This window comes from Rhea pennata, chromosome 2, assembly GCF_028389875.1.
Source record: "Rhea pennata isolate bPtePen1 chromosome 2, bPtePen1.pri, whole genome shotgun sequence".
Lineage (NCBI taxonomy): Eukaryota > Metazoa > Chordata > Aves > Rheiformes > Rheidae > Rhea > Rhea pennata.
The window spans coordinates 162,682,944-162,704,013 of record NC_084664.1 but is presented as its reverse complement, the minus strand read 5'-3'; the positions used below and the strand labels follow the sequence as shown (position 1 = coordinate 162,704,013).

Here is a 21,070-nt window from a genome sequence, read left to right as displayed (position 1 = left end):
ACACAGTGACACCTCCTCCTCTCCTCAGCAGCACAGCAATCCTTCCTGCGGACCACCGTGTTTTGGGGCAAGATGCATCTCCTATGTACATCTACCTGCCACACAGTTGTCTTCAGAAGGGAAGGAGTGTTTGCAGCTCCCACATTGCTGCAGCGTCCCTGATCTTTTCTGCCTCGGGGATCTCTTCCTTTCTCACCCAGATAAATAGCTCTGCTGAGCCGTCCTGGCACGTTAGCTTGCTGCTGGCTAGCGTGCTAGGATTACCACTCCGGTGAGTCAAACAGATGAAGTCGTTGGGTAAGCATTTCAAAGAAACAACACACTTCGATTAATAAAAGGTCTAACCTTGGAAAGAGAGAAAAATGTAACACCCTCTATAGGAAAATAAAAACAAGTGAGTAACCCATTTCAGGAGCAGTCAGACCAGGAGGCTGGGCACCTAAACAGCCATGCTTTTAATTGCTTCTGTTAAATACTCAGTTTTACCTGCTGGAAAAATCATACTCTGGGGGGCTCATCACTCACGTGGTACTTCTGTCCCAAAAATGCCTATTTACCCACTGCTCCTGGCTTTGGGATATCAGAATCCTGAGATGCAGCACCCATCCCAAAACACGTCCTAAATATATACTAAGAAAAACAGTCAGGGTCAGTCTCCTTGCAGTTTTAGAGATTAAGCAGTGGAGGTTTCCAGGAGGAAAGAGTAAATACTTTCAGCTTGTAGCTAGTGCTTTATCCCTTTCCTACTCTCCAGCCACCAACTCTTGCTTCCTGCTAGAGCATCAAACTCTGGTCAGATCAGGGAGGTAGACCAACAGGCACAAGGGGAAGCAGTGAGGGGTAGAAGCAAGATTGTGCTGTTCCTTGCTCTTCTAGGAGGAGCTGCCCACAGCTTAGCCCAGGTAGCAGGATGCTTAGCAAGCATCCAGGGACCACATCTCCTTCCCACCACCACAGTCCAAGCCTCCATCCCCATCAGACAGCTGCAAGACAAACTTCTCTCCAAAGTGGAGAAAATTTCTAAGCTTTTTCTCAGCAGATGCAGATCCGCTGCAGCCCAAACACCTAGCCTGACTTTAGTGTTGATAGGACATCAGTCCTGCAATGCCTAGAGGGGAAAAGAAATAGCATGCAAGGCAGAAAGGAAAAGAAGAAAGACATCCCAACTGAACAAACCACTTTTCCCACGCCGAAGCAACCTCCCTGGCCTGCTTGGCAGCTCCACGTACCTGTCATTCTGGTACACGTCCATGCAACTGTTCAGCTCTTCCAGCTCCTCCTTCAGTAACTGTAGGTTGGAGTTCACATAGCTAAGTTCCAAGGCAACTGTTTCTTTTACTTTATGGTTACTGGTAGCTCTGAAAAACAGTAACGCACAGATCAAAATTCACCCATGAATCTAGCCTGTGCTGATAAATATCGATTAACTTATCTGACCATAGGATGCTATTCCTTCTTCCGTGCCCCATGCAGCACCTGTCCAAACCCTCCCAGAGGGCCACGGTTTCTCCACTGGTTTGGAAGTGCTTTCTGATGTCCTTAAAATCCCACTTGCGCTGGGTGGTTGAGTGCTTGGCATGGCTCCAGGGTAGAAGGAGAAGCCCCAGATGATAACTTTTGTTTGTTCTTACAGTCTGTTTCTTTCTCTAAGTGTCCCCAAACAAGAAAGCAAGACAACCTCCATCAGGCTCTAGGGAACTGTTCCGCTACAGGAAGCTCCCAAACTACCCGCAAGAGAGATGCACATGTGACCTCGAATTCGATCAGACTTGTTTTGAAGAGAAACACTGGAAAGGACAGGTACTTAATCCCTCTCAGGCTTCAGAGTGCCCTGGGATTTATGGTTCTGATTGGCAGCAGAAGCACAGAGGATACTAGAGTTTGCAGGAAATAAAACAGTTGCTTTTCCCTCCATCACGAAAGCAAAGCCTCATCAGTGAGGCGCAATGCTGGGCTCGAACGGGTTTGAATGTGACAATAGAGATACTTGAGAACTAGGGAAGACAGAGAATCAGGGACAACAGAGAAACATCTTTACAACTAATTAAAATGCACGGCAAACACTACAACCCCAGCTGAATCCAAAAGCCCTTAGACCCTTGCTAACAAAGGCATAAGAAGATGCAGCCCAGGTGCGAAACTCAACCAGGGATGGGGAGGAGGAGTGGGCACAAGGTGACAGTTTCCAAATGTTTCCTCCTCATCTTCCTAACTATCACTAATGGTGGGGGCCAATAATCAGGATGTTTAGTATGCAGGAGCAGCCAAAACTTCAGTCAAGCTGTCAAACAGGCCATCGCAGGATCTCTGCTCAGAAGCCCAGAGATGGAAGAACAAGCATCCAGCACTCTAAAGGTCCCACATGACAGTCAGTCAGCTATTTCCACCTCACTTTTCATGCAGCTGAGAAAAACTTACGTTCTTCTCTGGGTGCCTATTCCAATATTTCAGTTTGGCCATTTAAAAAGTTGGGGTAGAACTGAAATCAAGGATAACAGAGGCTGGGGGCATACAAATGGTACAGAGCACTAGAGTACAGATGTCGAGGGAGAGAAATCAAATCTCAGCAGCATGTTTTTGGACATGTTTTCTGCCTTGTTCACTCCGTGCTATGGAAGCTGAGGCTTTGCACAGCTCATAACAGGACTAATTCCTACTTGGATTAATCTGACGCTTCTTCCACCAGACCAATCGATAGTGTCTGCACTGACCCTTCACTCTACTCCTCCTATCTCTGCTCCTAGCTACAGTCATGGCCAGCATAGGTTCAGATTTGATTATGAACACTCCTCTGTATCAAATAAGGGAAGCCTAGGAGGCTAGGCCTCAGTTTCAGCAGGAAAAGGCTCTCTTTGGGTGCAAGTAACCCTTCTGCAAGAGAGGCCTGCCGTGTTCACCCATGAGTAGTGACAGGCCCTACCCTCCCCCCTCCTCTGTTGGGTGTCAGGGGATATAAACACCAAGGATTGATTTCAGCTGCAGTGAGTTGCTTGCTCCAGCAAGACAAACTTCCAGGCTGATTATACCCTTCTTATCTGCTCTGAAAGAAAGCAGGGAGAGATAACCCAGTGGCAGCAGAAAGCTGACAGCGTGCAATTGTCTGCTGAAATGTGCTCTAGCCGCTTGCACTAAATCACACTGGGTCCCAGCGGAGTGCAGTAAAAACACCACACACACGAGCTTTGCTTGGCCAGGGTAACGCTCTCCTCCGGCCTTTGGGGACCCAATAATGAACGCATTACCATCGACTCGTTCTTTATTGATAGCGTCCTTCAGTGGCCTTGCCCTGACCTGGCTCAGGACACTCTACGGGGCTGTACCATTTTTCTTTTAAAACTCTGGCCCATTAGTATCCCTCTCTTTGCCCCTCCTTTACTGGGATTCCCAAGAGACCAATACATATTTTTTTTCCCTCTTTTAAATAAACAAAACCAAACCAGACCAGGTCTAAAGATCTCCACAGCCACTTTCATTTAAACATCCTTCAGCATTTCTGCAATTTCTTGTACAGTATCAACACAGTGGCCATCCCCTTTCCACATATAACAGTATTTAGTTACCATTTTTGTCCTTCACATATTGTAGTTCCTCTAGAACGCAGAGGCACATCTCTTTCATTACAGGGTTGAATAAAATTCTTCCTTTTGGCTCTCAGCCAGCAACATTTTTTTTAATGTTAACAAAAGCTATGTTTTCTATGTGCTGTTTTATAACTGACTCATATCAGTTACATCTGTGCATAACCATTACATATTTCTAATCAGTGCTTTCACCCCCTCCTTTGAAGCAGAAGAGAGTCTTCAGCCTCAGAAGCCTGATTTTACTCTGCAGGTTTATGCATGTGCATATATTTTATTTATTTATTTATTTTCCTTCCAAGGCAGCTTTGCTTGTTATCCAGTTCAGACAGTGAATGTTTGCAAGTCTGGACTTTGACTTTAGGGTCTAGTTTTGCTTTAGGCATTTCAGTTTGCCTTCTACAAGTGCCATTTGCAGGAACTGAGAACACAGTACCTTTCACAGAGGTAATTTAGTGAGCAGTCATTGCTTATCAATGGTGAAGTTTGCTTGGAGCAAATTTGCACTTACCTAGGCTCACGCTGTCTGCACAGCGCACACACTGATCTCCTTACAAGCACATAGAGTCCATATATCTTAATCAACCTCTTTGTTAAAGTCACTAAAGATTTGCTTTGCTAACTCTGAACTTTTTTTTACAAAAATTAAAGAAATTGGTATACTGGCGACACCTTTATCTCCCTGATTACTTAGCTGAGCTGCAGTATTTGTACAAGAATGGAAAGGGTTTCCGCTGCCTCTGCCCATTTATTTATCTAGCAAACAAAAGCCCTTACAGAGTTGAGCAAATACCACGTGCATTTTTCCAATACACCATTCATAGCAACCTCTTCAGGAAAGGGGACTGATATACCAAATAGAATCACTCAGAAGTGGAGTTTTTCTTTTTACATCTGTTTTTTTTTTCCCGCCTCCCTGACTATAGGTTGAACACGTTGGTTTCTTTGCCTCCCCATTTCCAGCTGCAAACTCTGCATTAAGCTTGGCAAATTGGTTTTCTCCTGTTTGCATGTAACATTTGCCCAGATAGATTTAAAGGAAATCTCAGAGCAGCCCAAGCCTAGAATTCTTGAACAACCACCCTTTGAGTCTTACAACATAATTTCTCCTCCCGCCCCTTCCCTCCCCCCCCCCCACACCCTTAATTTCAGGGACAAACTTGATTCTTCTCCAGATTGCCCAGTTTCACAAGCTCTGAAATGTGAAGTGCCCAGAAATTCACATATTACTTGGCCAGAGTCAACTTCTGAGAGAAAGAGAAGCTGCTGCTACCAAAAGGGACATTCAGACTGCTGATCCAGCAGAAAAAAAAATAATAAAATAAAATGCCTCATCAGTACATTTTTCCTCTGCCCTGCTAGGGGTGTTCCCTTCCCTCCTTGGACAAGTAATTAAGATGCCCATGTTTTGCATTATTCTAAGCTCTCCTTCGCACTGCACGGGAGGAGGGAAGCCGCTTGCTGCCCACATTCCAAATCCTTCATGGAAAGCAGCAAGCACCGTGCAGCTCTGATTCATGCTGTTTACACCAAAAACCATAACCAGGCTCGCTCCTGCTAAGGCAGCACATTTCCCCTTGTTTTTGTAAAGGGGAGTTGTGTAGAATGGCTCACACATCAGGATTTCAAGGCCTTTTTAATTAGATGAGGCATGGTAGTTTTACAGTTTGCAAGTTCCCAACCAACTAAAGCACTAGATGCAATGGGGCAGCTGTACAGCTCCAGAACCTGGCTTTTGCAGGTGATCAAGGCCGGCACCTCAACTTCCCCAGGATCAGAGCTCTTCAGGGCACCACTGCTGACTTCATTTGCCTGTAAGATGAGGTCTCCTGCTGAAGGTCATTGGTACAGCTATAACTTCCTTTTTTTTCAGGTGCAACAGGCATGCATCAGTAATGCTATCACTCAAACTGATAAAATTGGGGAAATAAAATTAGATTATTTTTTTTAGGAAGAGGAAAGTGATACCCAGGGTGGTATAAAATATACAACTGGAGAGTCTGTTCATAAGCAAATTTAGAGCAGCCTTCTGACACTATCTTGTATTAACACAGACCTGCCCTGTGTGCACACATGGGCAGGTCTGCTCAGATATCCTATATAGACATGATGTACACAAAAGCAACAACAACAAAAAAAAAATTCAGCTAGAAAAGACAAAATAGCTTGAAAAAACCCTGCACATGCATCATGCTTCTATCATGACCACTCTGCAGGGGAAGGCAGTAACCAATTGGATCTACCTGAGCTGGACCAGCTGCAATCTGAAAGCCATTCAAACATTTCAGCTTTTGCACAACCTCATGCATGCATCCTCCTAACAGGAAAGAAGAGCTCCTGGCTCCCACTGGACTAAAGCTATGTAATATGTGAGCTTTCAGACAGATTCTGCCCTGGTGGAAGTACCGGGACAATTTTTGCTACAGCTGAATTTGAGCAACTTGCTGGGGGTATCAAACAGCACCTACATATTCAGAGCTCAATCCCAATTCAACATTTGCTTCCACTATTTCATCCACTTGCACCCTGATATGTAACAGGCTTCCAGGAAATTATAGTAGCTACTATTCAATAGCATGGTAAAGATGCTTAACATCAGTATTGCACTGAAAAAAGTGCAAGCGCATTCAGGAAAGTTGCTGCAAAGTCAAGGAAAAAAATAGAGCAAACCCAGAGCAAGACACAGCCACAGGAGTGACAGCATCCATCACTTCCCAAACACTGATATAATGGAGTGTCTTCTAGGTAACTTGGATAAGTTCTTCCTAAAGCCTGTGGGATAGAAGCAAAACAGCTGAACAGATCGGAAGAAAGGAGATCAGGCATGCCAAAGAAAGCAGAGATAAGTCTGTCTATAGTGACACTGGGGCAGAGGAGGGCACTTGGAAGACATAGGAGAGTTATCAGAGTAGAAAGCAGCTGTTTCCTGTGCACTTTGGGGTCTGACAGTCTGCCTCATCCAAGCAGGAGATGAACTTGCGTCTCAAAAAAACGAAAAGCAATAAACTAGAAATTTCCTCTCTCCCAGAACAAGCATTAAAATAGCAGGTGCTGTCTGGACAAACGACGGCTTACACAGCACAGTATGACACAGTTTTGCATCCCCTTTCCCCCCTGCAGCGTGAGACCATGTTTCCCCCCAGGACCAGACCAACACTCTGGGCGGCAGGACTCACCGGAATAGGTTCTCTGCCCCTGCTCGCATCCTCATCTCCTTGTTGATCTGCTGGTTAATTCGGGCACGGCGGTGCTGCAGCTTGCTGCGCTGGGTCTGTGCAAAGGGATCGCAGCCCTGCTGAGAAAGAGTATCACAGTCTCACTACAGCACAACAGCAGCTTTCCCCATAACCAGGCACCTGTGGGCCTGCCCGGTTCTGCATCGTCCCCAGGCAGCACCGTGAACACATGATGCACGGAGGCTTTGCGCTTCTTCCTGTGGACACGGATCATCTTTCTTGCTGTCTCCCACAATAGCCAAGACAATGCCATTAGGGGATAAAAAGTTCAGGGTGACAAGGGCTGCAGGCTTGTGATACAACCCTCCCACACTCGTTTCCAAGCTGTGGCTGGGAGCAGCAGCAAGCTCGAATTGCAGCAGAACAGAGCCAGGTTTGGCACAAGGGAGCAACATGCGTTGTTGAAGCCTGGGGACAGATCGCCGCACAGCAGCCAGCCGCCGACTCTGTAGGGGGTTTAGATGCGTGCTGCAGGAGAGCACGTGGCAAGACCCTTGCTATAGCTAGGGACAGAAGAACGTCCTCTTCACCCTGATTTCCTCAGAAGATTTGCTACCCCATAGCACTAGACCAATGCCATTCAGACAACTACGCTTAAGAATGTCGCTAGTAGTGCCATATTTCAGATGCGCTGTTGCTTTATGCAGTTGTACGGCCCTGGAGAGCTGCATACCAAAGGTATTTTGAGTCCAGCATCCCAGGAAGCAGCACAGCTTTTGAGAAAGTTTTTATCACCTAATATTGCCTGTTGCTTCCAACAATCTTAGGTACTTGGAAACAGCTTCCCAGATACAACAGTGAAGCAATACAGAAACTAGACATCTCTTTTCCAGGGTCTTAACATTTGTGCTGTATCCAGATGGCAAGACAGCCATCCTGAGGACATACTGCAAATGAGCTCAACAAAACCCTAGAGCTTGGAAATAGATGTGATCCTGGAAATAGATGTGATCCTGCCATTTACAAGTGCTCACAACTCTTGCTGGCTACAGAGGAATCAGGTCTAAGCAGCAAGTCAAGAGTTCACGTGATGGAGAAGCAAGTCACACAAAGCAGTAAATTAATTCCATCCCTGCCTCATTTGCTACAGCTCAGACTTCCTGCAGACAGGGAAGTATGTTTAATCTCTAACTTCAGGAAATAACAGATGGTAATATCCTTCTGTCTTGCAAGGGCAAAAGGTTACTACGGGATGCCCCAAGCAGAAACACTGCTGAGAAAAGGGCCTCTGAAAACAGTGCCACAAAAGGTCTACCCAAGCACAGACGATTTCTATTGTGCAAGGAACAGCTCAGACAGCTGGAACGGACCCCTAAGAGCTCCCTGGATAAAAAGCCCATTTGGAAGGGTAGAAGGCTGGTCAGTTTAGGTAGATGGAGACCTTGGAGCCTGCTTTTCCTCACACCACTGCAAAGTGCATGCCTTTGATGCTGGCAGTATTGCCAAGACCAATAGAAGGATGCAAAATGCTCTATGTTAAGTGTCTGAGGAGCACAGCAGCCTCACCCCGATCTGCTGCAGAGCCTCCTCTAACTGTAGGCAGATCCCTTCAAGGCAGTATTAAGGACTCACTATAGCACTAAAACTGAGCTACTACTAGTTAGAGCTACTACTCTAACCTCTAATTTCCCTTAGAGAACCTCAATCCTCAGTTTGACTGACACTATGCTTTACCTCCCTCATCATTGCTGGGGACCCCTTCACCTTAAGAAGGGATTTTGCCATCTAAGAGACTCTACAGGGTGCTGCTAGACTACTGTTTCCAATAGTCCATGCTCTTGTCCAGTCCAAAACTAGCATCTCCGCTAAATTCATCTACATAGAGGAAACCCTTGGTGAGATTCACCAGGCCACTTTTTCCTACCATGCTAAAAGGCAGTGCTGCTTGGGAAATCCAGCAGGATGGGTTGCAACAGTCTCACATCCAATGGCTTTGGCAACACTTGGTCACATTTCTAGGAATACTGAGGATCTCATATCCTCCCAGGGAGATTCTGGGAAGAACAAGTAATTTCTTAGAAAGGATTCAAGTGCTTTTTCTAGAATGCTAAAATGGTAGGAAAGGAAAAAAAAAAAAAAGAGAGAGAAAAGAAACCCACACTCTTCCTCACTCAAAAAAGAAAACATAAGAGACCTGCCTTGATTTGTAGGGAATGAAAAATTGTGTTTTAAACATGATTCAGGCTAAACATCTGTAAGAAACAATTTATTTTGAACATATTCACAGTCAAACAAGAGGTGTCCAGTTCAAAAGTGTTCCTGGGATAACACGGAAATTTTCATTTAAGTGTACCAAGTATGAGGTCAAATCTGACAATAGAGACTGAGGAATCAAAGTCACTCCATCTGGTCTTTAAATCTACAGGCTTAGTGTTTTCCAGTAATCCATGAATTTGTTGCAATTACTTGAGGCTGAAGGAGCAAGCTGGAAGCACAACACTGTGATTATTCTAGAAGAACAGTTAAATAGGACATTAAGGGTAACACCAACTGCTGCACAAATCTCAATTCTAAGAGTCAGAGGAACAAATACTCTCATCTGAAAGGTCCAATTTCTAGATACACTATGGGGGAACCCATCCATCTCCTGCACACATTCAATTTCTTGAGTTTCTCCCTGGGGAAAGAAAGAAAAATAGAGAAGGATGAGGAACCCCACACCAATGGTAAATCATACCAGGTTTTCTCAAAAGAGAACAAGTTGGATGATAGCTGAAAAAGGCACTTGCAAGCAGCAGGCAAGTGCTATTCAAATCCAAATACCAAGCAGCAAAGCAGACAGCACAAGCCTCTCTTGGCAACCATGTTCAAGAGAACCTGCAAAGAATGAAGTACAGCCCATTTGAGGGGTGCAGAGGCTCATGATTTGGTTGAAAAGGAAACTCAGAACTTGCGGATGCCTCAACATGAGTGTCAGAGAGTGGTTTTGTTCACTGACTTACTGCTTTTAACCAGCAGGCCTGCAATCAAAACAGAGGTTCAGTTTTCAAAGCAGCAGAAGCAGGACAAGAACAGGGTAGGAAGGCTGTTATACAGGCAGCAGAAAAGGCTGAGCTCAGAACTAACCTGGTCATGCACACTGAGAAGGATGGCTGGAAAGGAGCTCTTCATACAAACTTATTCCAAGGCATTTTAGGAGTGCTTCTTTCAGCATTTAAAGATTGCAAACATTGCCTTCAACCCTGTTTCCCCATACAGCACACAACATTAAACTGTAATTTGCTGTATGTAGGTTCAAAAGGGGGAAAAGGAGTAGTAAGGAAAAGGCTGCTTAAGGAAAAGGCTGCTTATTAGTCTCAACAACCCATCACATTTATAGACGACAGCTGCCTTGTGCTTGTCAGCTCCAGAGGCATGCAAACCAAACGGGTGTACACAAACATATCCAAATACATGCAAGTGAATGGGATCCAAACCTCCTCTCTCCCCAGAGCCTGCAAGTCTCCAGGAGCCATTAAAAAAAAAATCAGAGCAAAGCAGGACAAGCTCAACAGCAGTTTCTCAACCTGTTGGAGAAAACCAGGCACTGGCCATCTTGCAGCACTGCTGGAAGGAGAAAAGAGCCAGCTGTGCTTCTGCAGCTCCAGAGTCCACCTGGAGAAGCAGAGACCTTGTACTGAGCTTGGAGAGGACAAGGAGAAAATCTCTTACTGGGTCAAGCTAAACTCTGGATTTGCACTAACAGCCATCCTCAGCAAATCCTTGGCACGGAGGGGGAACGATATATACGCTGCTCAGAGAAGCAAGCTAAAAGCCTGTTCCTTGCAGCATTCTCCCCCATACCACAGTAACTCCAGCTCCCTGCCTGCAATCTCAGTGGCAGCTCCCCCACACCAGTAGCATACAGAAATGCTGTGGTCAGCCCAAAGCCTGGAACAAGGCAGCAGAACAGAGATCCTGCCTTCCCTTGGCCTGTGTGGGAGGGAGGCGGAAAGCATCTTTTCTTCTCAGCCTCCAGTTCTTATTCCTCCTACAGGAATTTTCATCATCTTTGAGACCGCTCTAACACTTCGAAAAGTTTAGTTGGAATCAGTCAGAGGATTTTAGGATTTATTGGGGAAGAGAAGCAAAAGCTACATGAGTGTATGGGCATGAGACCCAAAGAATTGTCAAGGACAAATCACGGAAGAAAAAGGCACAAGTAGAAGAACAACCCCAAACCATGTAGGAGTGCCAAGCACTCGGCTGCAGACAAGATATTGTCTGGAGGTAAGACAAGAGTACAGGAGGAAAACTATGGCAGAACTGAGATGCAGAATGGCATGAAAAGCCATCAGGATGGCTCCACAAGACATTCAAAGAAAGCATTAAAATCTCTTCACTACAAACAATTAAGGGGTATAATTAATCAACCTGGCAGTTTCTCACTTTTCCTGGATGCAACTTGAGACAGCACCAAGGAGGAGGGCAAAACTCAAGTCACTAGTGTCAAAGTGACTTTGGAAGGCAAAGCTGATCAGAGAGACCATTGCTCAAGTATCTGAACACAGAAGCACTCATAATAATTCAATCACTTTGGCTTTCCATGCACACACAAAGGAGTTGCCTTCCAGGAAGGCTTGCAAGCCCTGGTACAGCTGGGGAGCAGACACTCCAACATCAGGGTGGCACTGTGTTCAGATCTGCCCAGACTTCTCCCCACAAGAGCCAAACTAAGCCATTTGTACAACCACAAGGTTTTGTTCCAGCTGAACACAGCCTGTCTTTTCAAACAGATTTAATGAGACAGTTATCAATTCCCATGCAAGCTTTTAAGCCAGCAGCAAAAAGCTACCAGAAAGTCAGGTATTAGAGCATCTGATGTAATATCAAAGCCTTGAGAGGATGTCAAGTCAGGGCCTTCAGACTTGCTGCCTTTAGGGACTTCACTTGATCTCCCCACACTCTGCTTTTTTTCCACCTACTTGCTTGCTTAATTCTCCTCTGCACAAACTCTTGAGATAAACCCTTCAAGATCAGGAGAAAAAAAGCATGCTATTTTCAAACAGTTTCTTGGGCTTTCAGGCATACCTGTGGACATTGGTACAAGAATAAAGTTGGGTGCCTGTGAAGCAGCCAAATGAAAAGCCAGGTTGAACATGACATTTTAGAACTCCATCTTAAAAGGCTTTAAACTAGGTAAAGTGAGCACTGAACTCCTCCATCAACAAGAGGCCATAAATTGTGTAGCACCTATAAAGCAGTCAGAACAGCACAGAGTGTATGTGCACTGAGTGCAACATATGTTAAGAAAGCCAGGAAAACAAATGAGGTGTGGGTCATTAAGTTACACAACTTGTATCCCGCTCTAAAGTTTATTGCTTCTGACAAAGGAGGATTAGAGCCAGTATTACTGTAGCAAGGCCATTCTGTGCTCAGAAGAAATCTGCCAAGTAATACCACATCGAACACTCAATGTGCAAGGACAACTATGTTACAAGAAGTGCTCAGGCTATACCTTCAGGCAAGGAGGAAGAGGTGAGAGCCTCTTCCAGAGGAAGACAAAACAAGTTTGTTCCCTTACAATCAATCTTAAAGTTTCTGACAGCTTAAACTCTCTGCCTTTGCAGGGAACATACAATGATGCGGTTGTGCTGCTAACTCCCAAAGCTAACACTTCTTCCAGTTTATGAATGTCCATGTGAGGTGTTAAATAGGGCAATTACATGGTTAGGCTTTCTCTTATAAAGAAGTCCTTAGGGAATGTTTGTTGAGATGATTGTCACATGTACTTTGCACTTCTGGTCTCCAGTAACTGTGAAGAGGAGACAAGATGCGTCTCATGATGAGGCACACCTAGTGTTTAATTTGTGCCCTTGGTGCAAGAGGAAGGCCACTGCCTTCCAGCTTTGTTATTGGCACTCAACAAATTTGCAATCACCCTTTGGAAGAGGTGGATGCCAGCAAGTCCAAAGAGCAAAGCCAAGCACAAAGGGACTGATTTCTGCTGTAGCATTTCTGCTATGAAAATAGGCACTTGGCAGCTGGAGGCAACTTGGGAACAGCAAAAACCAAGCATATTAAGCAATCAAAGGATGGCTGTGAGCTGTCAGCATGACACATCTGAGAAAGGAAAACATGATCCTCGGGTGTGCTGCTACAGTTACAAGCAACAGAAAAATGAAAATGCAAGTTCTGTTACTGAAGTGGCCACTGAATCCTTGTCTGCAGCAGTGCACACAGTTCAGGATCATGCTTGTATAAACCAGGCATGGACCTACTCAATAGAAATCAGAAAGGGATATGTTGCTATGAGATTAGTTACAACCTAAACTGAAATCCAGCAAGAGCTACTTGTAAAGCTATAGTTTGGCTGCATCATGAAAGGTCTCCATAGCACAACTGTTGGAGCAGGGACTGAAATGGAAGAGCTGGAAGGACCACACAGCAATGTTTAAGACTTTTTCCAGTCACAAAACACTCATCACCAGGAGTGTTACAAATTAGAAAGGCTCAATAGTGTCCACAGAACAGCTGGTGAAACCAAAATGTTTAATTCACATGTACGAACAGGATACATCCAAGATACCACAATAAGATGAGACATGTAGTGCCAACCTAGGCTGCAGATTCATTACCAAGTATATAAAACACATGTGCCCAAGGACAGACATTATAGGATAATGCTGTAGGATAGTGAGGCACCAGCTGGTCCTGTATCACTACCACATGATATAAACACACACACACATATATTGCACTGACCAGCAGTATGTGTCAGCAAGGGGTGAACCAGAGTTTCAGAGAAATCAGGCATTTTCCATAACTCCCTCCTTTTTCAGTGGGGTAGCACCCATTCTTAAGATAAGAATTATCTGCCCTAAGATTTATAGTCAAGATCACACACCGCACATGTGTGGCAGCGTATCTCCACTCGGAGCCAGACAACACAGGCTCGTAACTTCACTCACTCTTGGTGTTGATCCAAAAGTTGGCCTTATCAAATCTTACAACGAAGATCAACACAGTTTACGATGCCAAAAAACAGAGCTCAGGAAATCAAACAGCAGAATTAGTCCGAGCAGTGGAAACGGAGAGGGCCTGACTCAGAAGATGCCAAGCGCTTCAGCATAGCCCAGCTGGATTTAACGAAGTGACCCAAGATGCTCAGCTTACATTGCTATACCCCCTGAAGCTCTCCAACTCCCTTCAGCATTTTCATTATGCAGCAGTCTAGGACACGACCCTCAGTCTTGGGGAATTTTTTCTTAAAAAGAATCTTATAAATTATCCCTTCAAGGGAACAGACAGGTTATTACATTTTTTTTTCTTTCAAGGGAGGCAGTCATGTAGCATCAAAGTGTTACTATCCAACCTTTCCCCAGGGAACTAACAGGATGTGGTTCACTTCTACCTTCAGACAACCTGTGATGATTTCATTCAGTTGACCTCTCGAATATTGTCTTGTTCCCTCGTCATACTGATCAGTCACTAAAAGTTAGTTGCTCCAGGCAGAAATACCCCTCTTGGACAAAATCCCAAGAGATCTACTCAAGTCTGGCTCTCCATGACTCACCTCCGTCTCATCTCCTTTCTACCCCTGCTACTTCCAAAAGCTACCCCAGGTGCTGCTTCTGTTTGCACAATACGACCAGCACAGAGAAAATACTGCGGAGGGAGCTCGGCAGCAAGGATATAAAACATTGAGCCAAAGCAAAGCAGGCTACAAAATGAGCCTGACAAGTCAGTTTGATTCGCCATGAGGGAACACTTCAAATAATAGCATACTCCGGCAGCCACAGCAGATTTTGTGGACTGAACGGTTCATGTCATCTAAATTCCCTGTCATCCAAGAGGGAACTCCAGATAGGACTGGGGCTCAGAGGCAATGGAAAAACTGTGCCAATGGTGTACTTATTTTGTTGCTAACTCTAAAGGTCTCCAACTTTCAGAGCTCTCAGTTCAGTGAGTCTCAGGCACAAGCTCATACAGAATTCAACACCACAGAGCAACTAATCTTTCCAGCACTGCTGGTTTGCATATTCCATGCAATTAAAATAGCATGCAAAGGAGTGCAAGTGCACAAGGAAACCATCAATTTTTGCTCATGAACCATTCCCAGGAACTCCAGCAGGAATGATGAAGGAACAGCTGAAGCTCAAAGGTTGGAAGGGTCAGGAAACAGAAGTCAAAAGCAAGTGTAGTTCAGACAACATTCAGAGAACAAATGCAAGTTTTCCACGTGAAAGACACCTCTTAACTCTATTTGCTCTTCCTTCTTGAATCCTGTGCAAGCTGGCCAAATTACACATTACAGAATATCAACACTAGCTCTATACTTTAGAAAAAGTCAAATTCCTGTATGCTGACAAGTAGGAGCTCAAAGATGACACACCAACTTCTACAGAATGGAAGTGTGGAAGGCTGTATTAGGATGTGCTGACACTCTTCACTGCTGTGGCATACAAACCACCGCTGTTATTAACAGAGATACACAGCTTGTGGGATTGGGGTCACAGATCAAGGGTTTGCAGCCCTCAGGCTGTAACCTCAGCACACTCCTACCTTGCAAGTTTTATCAAGCAATTGCTTAAAGAGCTCTGACTCAAGGCAGCAGGTACTCTCTTTCATGCACCGTGAAGACACTCAGTAGCAGTAACGTTTTTCAACATACGCACACGTAAAGTTTTTCTTTTTGTCTCCAAAAGGGATGTTTCCAAGCAGAGTCTGCAAAGATAGTCCAACAGATGGAAAACTGACAGTGAAGTAGGGCAACTTACAGCAGTTTCAAACTCTACACTGCTATAGTATTTCCAAATCATTCTGAATAGTGTGAAAGCATTACTATCTCAATAGTCAGAGCTGTCAGCTGGGATTACTATTACCCTTTGCAGTCCATGAGTTTTTGAACAAGGCCCACACAGAACAAATGGCCAAGTGACCCTGGTTTAGCCTGCATTAGTGAGTTGGAAAGAGAGCAAAACAAAAATCCAGGAGACTGCTACATACACAAAAAGAAAACGAAAATACTTCTTTTAAAAGATTATGGATAATTTCCTCCCAACCATGTTCATTTTAAGCATGTACGCTGTGACTCCTAGACAACAGGTATATCACAACAGACACGTTTCTCCCCCCACCTCCCACATCTGTTTATACATAAAAGTCACTATCATGAAACTAATCTCATAAAGCACTCCAGCTGAATGCTGTTTTCCTGTGGGAGACATTACCAGCTAAGACTTCTAAAACCTTTATTGAGAATATGGTTACATCACACAGCCTTTTAACAAATGAATGGAGGATTAAGGTTTTAAACTTCCCAAAGAAAAGTCCTGGCTGTTGGCTAACATGTTGAGCAAAAGCGGGTGGGGGAGAGGAGGGGAAGAAGGGGAAAAAGAAATAAGAGTATTTGGCTTTTCAAACAGCTCAACCTGCACAAATCTGAAACCACACCTTTCATTTTGGGAACTTGCAACAGCCCCGGGGAGATCACAGGGGGAGCACAGGGCTGCCTGCATGTCATGAAAGACAGGGCATGGTGCCAGCTGCATGGGCCAGCAGGAAACAGATGTATTAAATCTTTGGCTACAGAATGTTAACCCCAGCAAAAGATAACCACCACAGTGATATCTAATCCTCTGCAAAAAGAATAAACACAGAGCAGTCACATCCACAGCCTCCAATGCATTCAATGTAAAAAGTGACTAGCAAGGACGACAGTAATTTCTTTCCTAAACTGATACCACTAATAGGAAATCTAATCAGGTGCTTTCTCAATACAAAATAATCATGTTATGACAGATGCTGCATATCCTCTGCCAGTTTCCCCCCCTCCCCCAATGGTTTGCAACATTTTCCTATGCCATTCTTTTCTGTGTTACTATCCAAGAGAATCAAACTGTGTAAACCAACTGCTCGTACAAGGAAAACAGCATGTCCATATGTGGACTAGATTGGAAAAGATGTCCTGCTAATCAAGTAGCACCTGCTATTTAGACAAGGCTCTGGGTAAGCTCCAACCTGGTTTAAGGTTGCAGTCTCTTTAACAGAAGTCAGAAAGGCCAGACATTAGCACAGGTGACTCAAGATCAGATTGATCCTTGTCTAGCAGAGGCTGCAGTTTCAACCCTTGCTCAGGAAAAAAAACTCCTGCAGAGCCTGAGCAAAGTTTTCTTTTTTCTTGCCAAAGAGCTGCAGAAACAGAGTGCTGCACAGCAACTCTCTGTTGGAGAACAAGTTTTTAAAATTATATTCTTGTAAAGGGGATCAGATTACAAGGAAAATTCGCTGCAGGTCTACAAAGCTCCCTCACGGGGGACAGGGCTAATGGGAGACACTTAAAATAATTCTAGAAGCCAATGTTTACCTGCCTTACCACCACTGTACAACAACCAGTGCTCTTTAAAGCCCTCTCAGTCACAGGAGCGTGCAATACCCTGCCGAAACCCGAGGGACACCAAGGAAAGTCACAGGGAGCACCAGGAGCGGTGGCAACCTGTGGACAATCCCTGCTGACTTCACCCTGCCGTTACTAATTAAACGAGTGACGCCACGGGAGTTATCAGCCTGATCTCACAGGGCAGCTCGCTCACACACACACACTAAGCAACCAAAAAGCACAAGTGTACAAAGTCAGGCTGTGGGCACACAGACTTTCCTCGCATGCAGCTTCAGCCTGTATGGGAAAGCCATGCCTTTGAACAACACTCTGCCAGTTACCTCCAACAGCAAGAGGGAGAACAGACGACGCTCTGCTGGGCAGAACTGGCTTCCTACAGGCAAAAGGGAGGAAAAAAGCCAAAATAGAGGAGCATTAAACATAAAAAATAAAAAAATTAAAAAAAAAGTCACCAGGAGGCTTGCGAAGGAGTTGGCAGAGGAAGCAGTGGTGCAGGAATGAGTTTTAAGAGATGACAAACCATGTAACACAGCCATGCAGGGCTGCCTCCGTAGATGGGCTACTGGACCAGTTTTCATCCTGCATCAACACGATTGCACCAAAACAGCCCAGAGGCCATGGAAAGGCCTTTCCCCAACATCCCAACAAGGTCGGACGACCAGAATGGACCTGCACCACCATCCATCCTTGCAGCACCCATAAGCACTTCCACCTGCCCCAAAGACAGTCCCTGTTTTGTTAGAGGAGGCAGGTAGAGCCCAGGAAGCAACACAGAGCTCCAAAACTTCCCAAGGAGCATCAGCCAGTGCTTCTCCTCCCCTCAGCCCCTGCAGCATCCCACCACCCCTGTCCTCACCTTCCGGGTGCTGCTGCTCTTGAGGGCTTGCAGGAGGGCGAAGCTGCCGTCCCCATCCCCTCCGCCAGCCAGGCTCTCCTCGGCGGGGGCCAGCATCTCCGGCGGCACAGCATCCGCGGGGCCGGGGCAGAAGGCTGACGGCTCCGGCCCCCCCAGGGCCTTCCCCCCGGGCAGGGGCAAACCCCACTGCCCCGAGACCCCTCAGTGGGATGGGGGTCACCCCAGGACAGGGGTAAACCCTGCTGTCCCAAAACCCCTCAGTGGGATGGGGGTGGGGGCGGGGGGGGTCACCCCAGGGCAGGGGCAAACCCCACTGCGCTGAGACCCCTCGGTGGGGATGGGGGTCACCTCAGGGCAGGGACAAACCCCACTGCCCCGAGACCCCTCAGTGGGACAGGACGGAGGGTCACCCCCAGGGCCCGATCAAACCCCGCCGCCCCAGAACCCCTCGGTGGGGGCGGGGGGTCACCCCCAGGGCCCGATCAAACCCCGCCGCCCCAGAACCCCTCGGTGGGGGCGGGGGGGTCACCCCCAGGGCCCGATCAAACCCCGCCGCCCCAGAACCCCTCGGTGGGGGCGGGGGGTCACCCCCAGGGCCCGATCAAACCCCGCCGCCCCAGAACCCCTCGGTGGGGGTGGGGGGGTCACCCCCAGGGCCCGATCAAACCCCGCCGCCCCAGAACCCCTCGGTGGGGGTGGGGGGGTCACCCCCAGGGCCCGATCAAACCCCGCCGCCCCAGAACCCCTCGGTGGGGGTGGGGGGTCACCCCCAGGGCCCGATCAAACCCCGCCGCCCCAGAACCCCTCGGTGGGGGCGGGGGGTCACCCCCAGGGCCCGATCAAACCCCGCCGCCCCAGAACCCCTCGGTGGGGGCGGGGGGTCACCCCCAGGGCCCGATCAAACCCCGCCGCCCCAGAACCCCTCGGTGGGGGTGGGGGGGTCACCCCCAGGGCCCGATCAAACCCCGCCGCCCCAGAACCCCTCGGTGGGGGCGGGGGGTCACCCCCAGGGCCCGATCAAACCCCGCCGCCCCAGAACCCCCTCACGGAGCCGGCCCCAGCGGCCGGGCGAGCCGCGCAGCGCGGCCCCGGGCTCACCCCTCGGCCGGCCCCGGGCGGCGGCAGCACCGGCAGGGCCCGAGCCCGGCGCTGCCGGCCAGGAGCGAGCGCGGAGCCGGCCCCGACCACGGCGCGGGGCATAAGCTGGGCGGCGGGGCGGGGCGAAGCGAGGCTGCGGCCAATGGAAAGAGCGCGGAGGGCGGATCGACGGCGGCGTCGCCCAATGGGAGCGCGGGGAAGGGGGAGGCGGAGGGGAGGGGCAGGTGTCGGGGCGGTTAGAGGCGAGGAGGGGCGGAGCGGGGAGGGCGGCGGGGGGGGGAGCGAGGCCTTGTCGCCCGTGGCAACGGTGGGAATTAGAACGCCGAGGACGTCACGGGCGGGGGCGGGGCCGCGCGCGCGCGCCCCTCCCCAGCCGCGCGGCCCCTCCCCTCGGGCACATCTGGGCGCAGCCCCGTCACACCCCCCCCGCGTGTGCGCGCGCGGGCGCCCCGCGCCACATCTGGGCGCCTCCCCTCGCCTCCGCCACATCTGGGCGCGCCCCCTCATTCAAGCCTGGCGTTGAACCCGCGCTCTTGCACACCTCCTTGCGCAACATCTGGCCTTGCCCCCACCCTGTGCAACATCTGGGCTGCTGTGGCAGGGAGGAGGCGGTACGTTAAAGCAGCACAGCCCACGCACCCCCACTCAGGCCAGGGCTCATCCAGCTCCTGATTACCTTCTACACCAATGCAGCATCCAAGCTGCTCCCCTCCTTTGGCCACATCGTGCCCCCCCGCCCCTCCCCAAAACATCTGGACCACGGTGTAGCAGCTGGATGCTCATGGGGCTGCCAGACCCTGCATCTGCCTTCCCCGTCAGCCCTGAGCTGAACACGGTCACACTTCTGCAGCATGCGGGCCTCACAGTGCCCTTGCCTCTGCTGCAAAGCTGTTCCTCTACAACCACAATCTTTTCAAACAAACAAACAAACAAACAAAAAAAAAGAGCAAAAAAATCCCCGCCTCCTCTTTGCCTTCTCCAGCCAGAGATGCAGGCAAAACCTGTCCCACTTTTACTGCCTTCGAGATATCTTGCAAAGCCATGAGAGTATCACACCTTCAAGTATACTTGTAAAATAAAAACCAACCTAATCGTTGGTGTTCAAGCAGGCAAAGTTTTGTAAAAAAGTGCCCAGAGAGTGAAATACGCCAGTGCCCCACTCGCATGCTCAACACGGTGCCTCTACGTGTACCCTAACGCGTGCAGCGCCCGGCACGGGGATTTGAGCTGGATTCTCCCACTGCCACCAGGCGCCGGCTCAGCAGTGAACACCGCACACCAGTGTGTGTCATCCCGAAAAGGTCCCGTAGCCTTTGCTGGGGTCTGCGTTTACTTCCGTAATAAGGTTAACGAGACTGAGCTTGTGTGCGATGAGTTGTATTCACTGCTGACAGGGCGGGTGCAGATGCAGCCATTTAACAAGGGTTCGGAAACACAAAATCAGCGCAGCACGCGTTAAACCGTTTCCATTGCATGCATTTATTTCAGAGCAGTCCCACGGAAACATCGCTTTTCTCTTCCTTAAAACACACTCTAAGGCAAAAACACCCCGTTTCCCCGCGCAGTCGCCGTTAACGGTTGCAGGAGCCTGACGCTGTTTGGCAAGGCAGCAAGTTGCAGAGGAGAGGGCGCGTTTCTTCGGGGAGGATGAGTCCCTCTCGTTCGCTTTCTGCTGATGAGGAAGCCGTCGCGTTTGACCCAATTTGGACTGATGCCTCGCAGGCTATTCTCACCAACACAAACCTTTCTGGTTGCCAGCAGCTTGCCACAGCGGTGATGCCATGCAGGGGACCTGTTTGCAGCCTGGCTCAGCTTTCCCTGCGGCAGAGCCCTGGATGGAGGTGATCCTGCTCCTCATCTCCCACATCGCCTCCTTCGCAAAGAGCTGTGGCTTCTGCAAAGGGAAAATATTGTATAAAAACATCTGGATTATCAAGGGGGTTGAGCCAGGTTATGTTTTGGTGAGACTTACAGGCTGGCT

General features: G+C 48.1%; 1 protein-coding gene across 3 annotated transcripts in view; it reads right to left on the bottom strand.

Annotated features, from left to right (window-relative positions):
- RHPN1 (rhophilin Rho GTPase binding protein 1) overlaps positions 1–19,164 on the bottom strand; it is a 41,598-nt gene extending 22,434 nt beyond the window's left edge. The window contains exons 1-5 of one of the 3 annotated variants that reach the window (XM_062570703.1): positions 19,090–19,164; positions 17,992–18,177; positions 17,456–17,508; positions 6,755–6,870; positions 1,230–1,358 (exon numbers count right to left, since the gene is read on the bottom strand). In XM_062570703.1, coding sequence (XP_062426687.1) covers positions 1,230–1,358; positions 6,755–6,789 — 164 coding nt within the window. In that variant the 5' untranslated portion in view covers positions 6,790–6,870; positions 17,456–17,508; positions 17,992–18,177; positions 19,090–19,164. Of the gene's footprint in view, positions 1–1,229; positions 1,359–6,754; positions 6,871–17,455; positions 17,509–17,991; positions 18,209–19,089 lie in introns of those variants that run through there. The other 2 variants (XM_062570704.1, XM_062570702.1) reach the window with 2 other exon arrangements.
- Between the last annotated feature and the right edge of the window lie 1,906 nt (positions 19,165–21,070).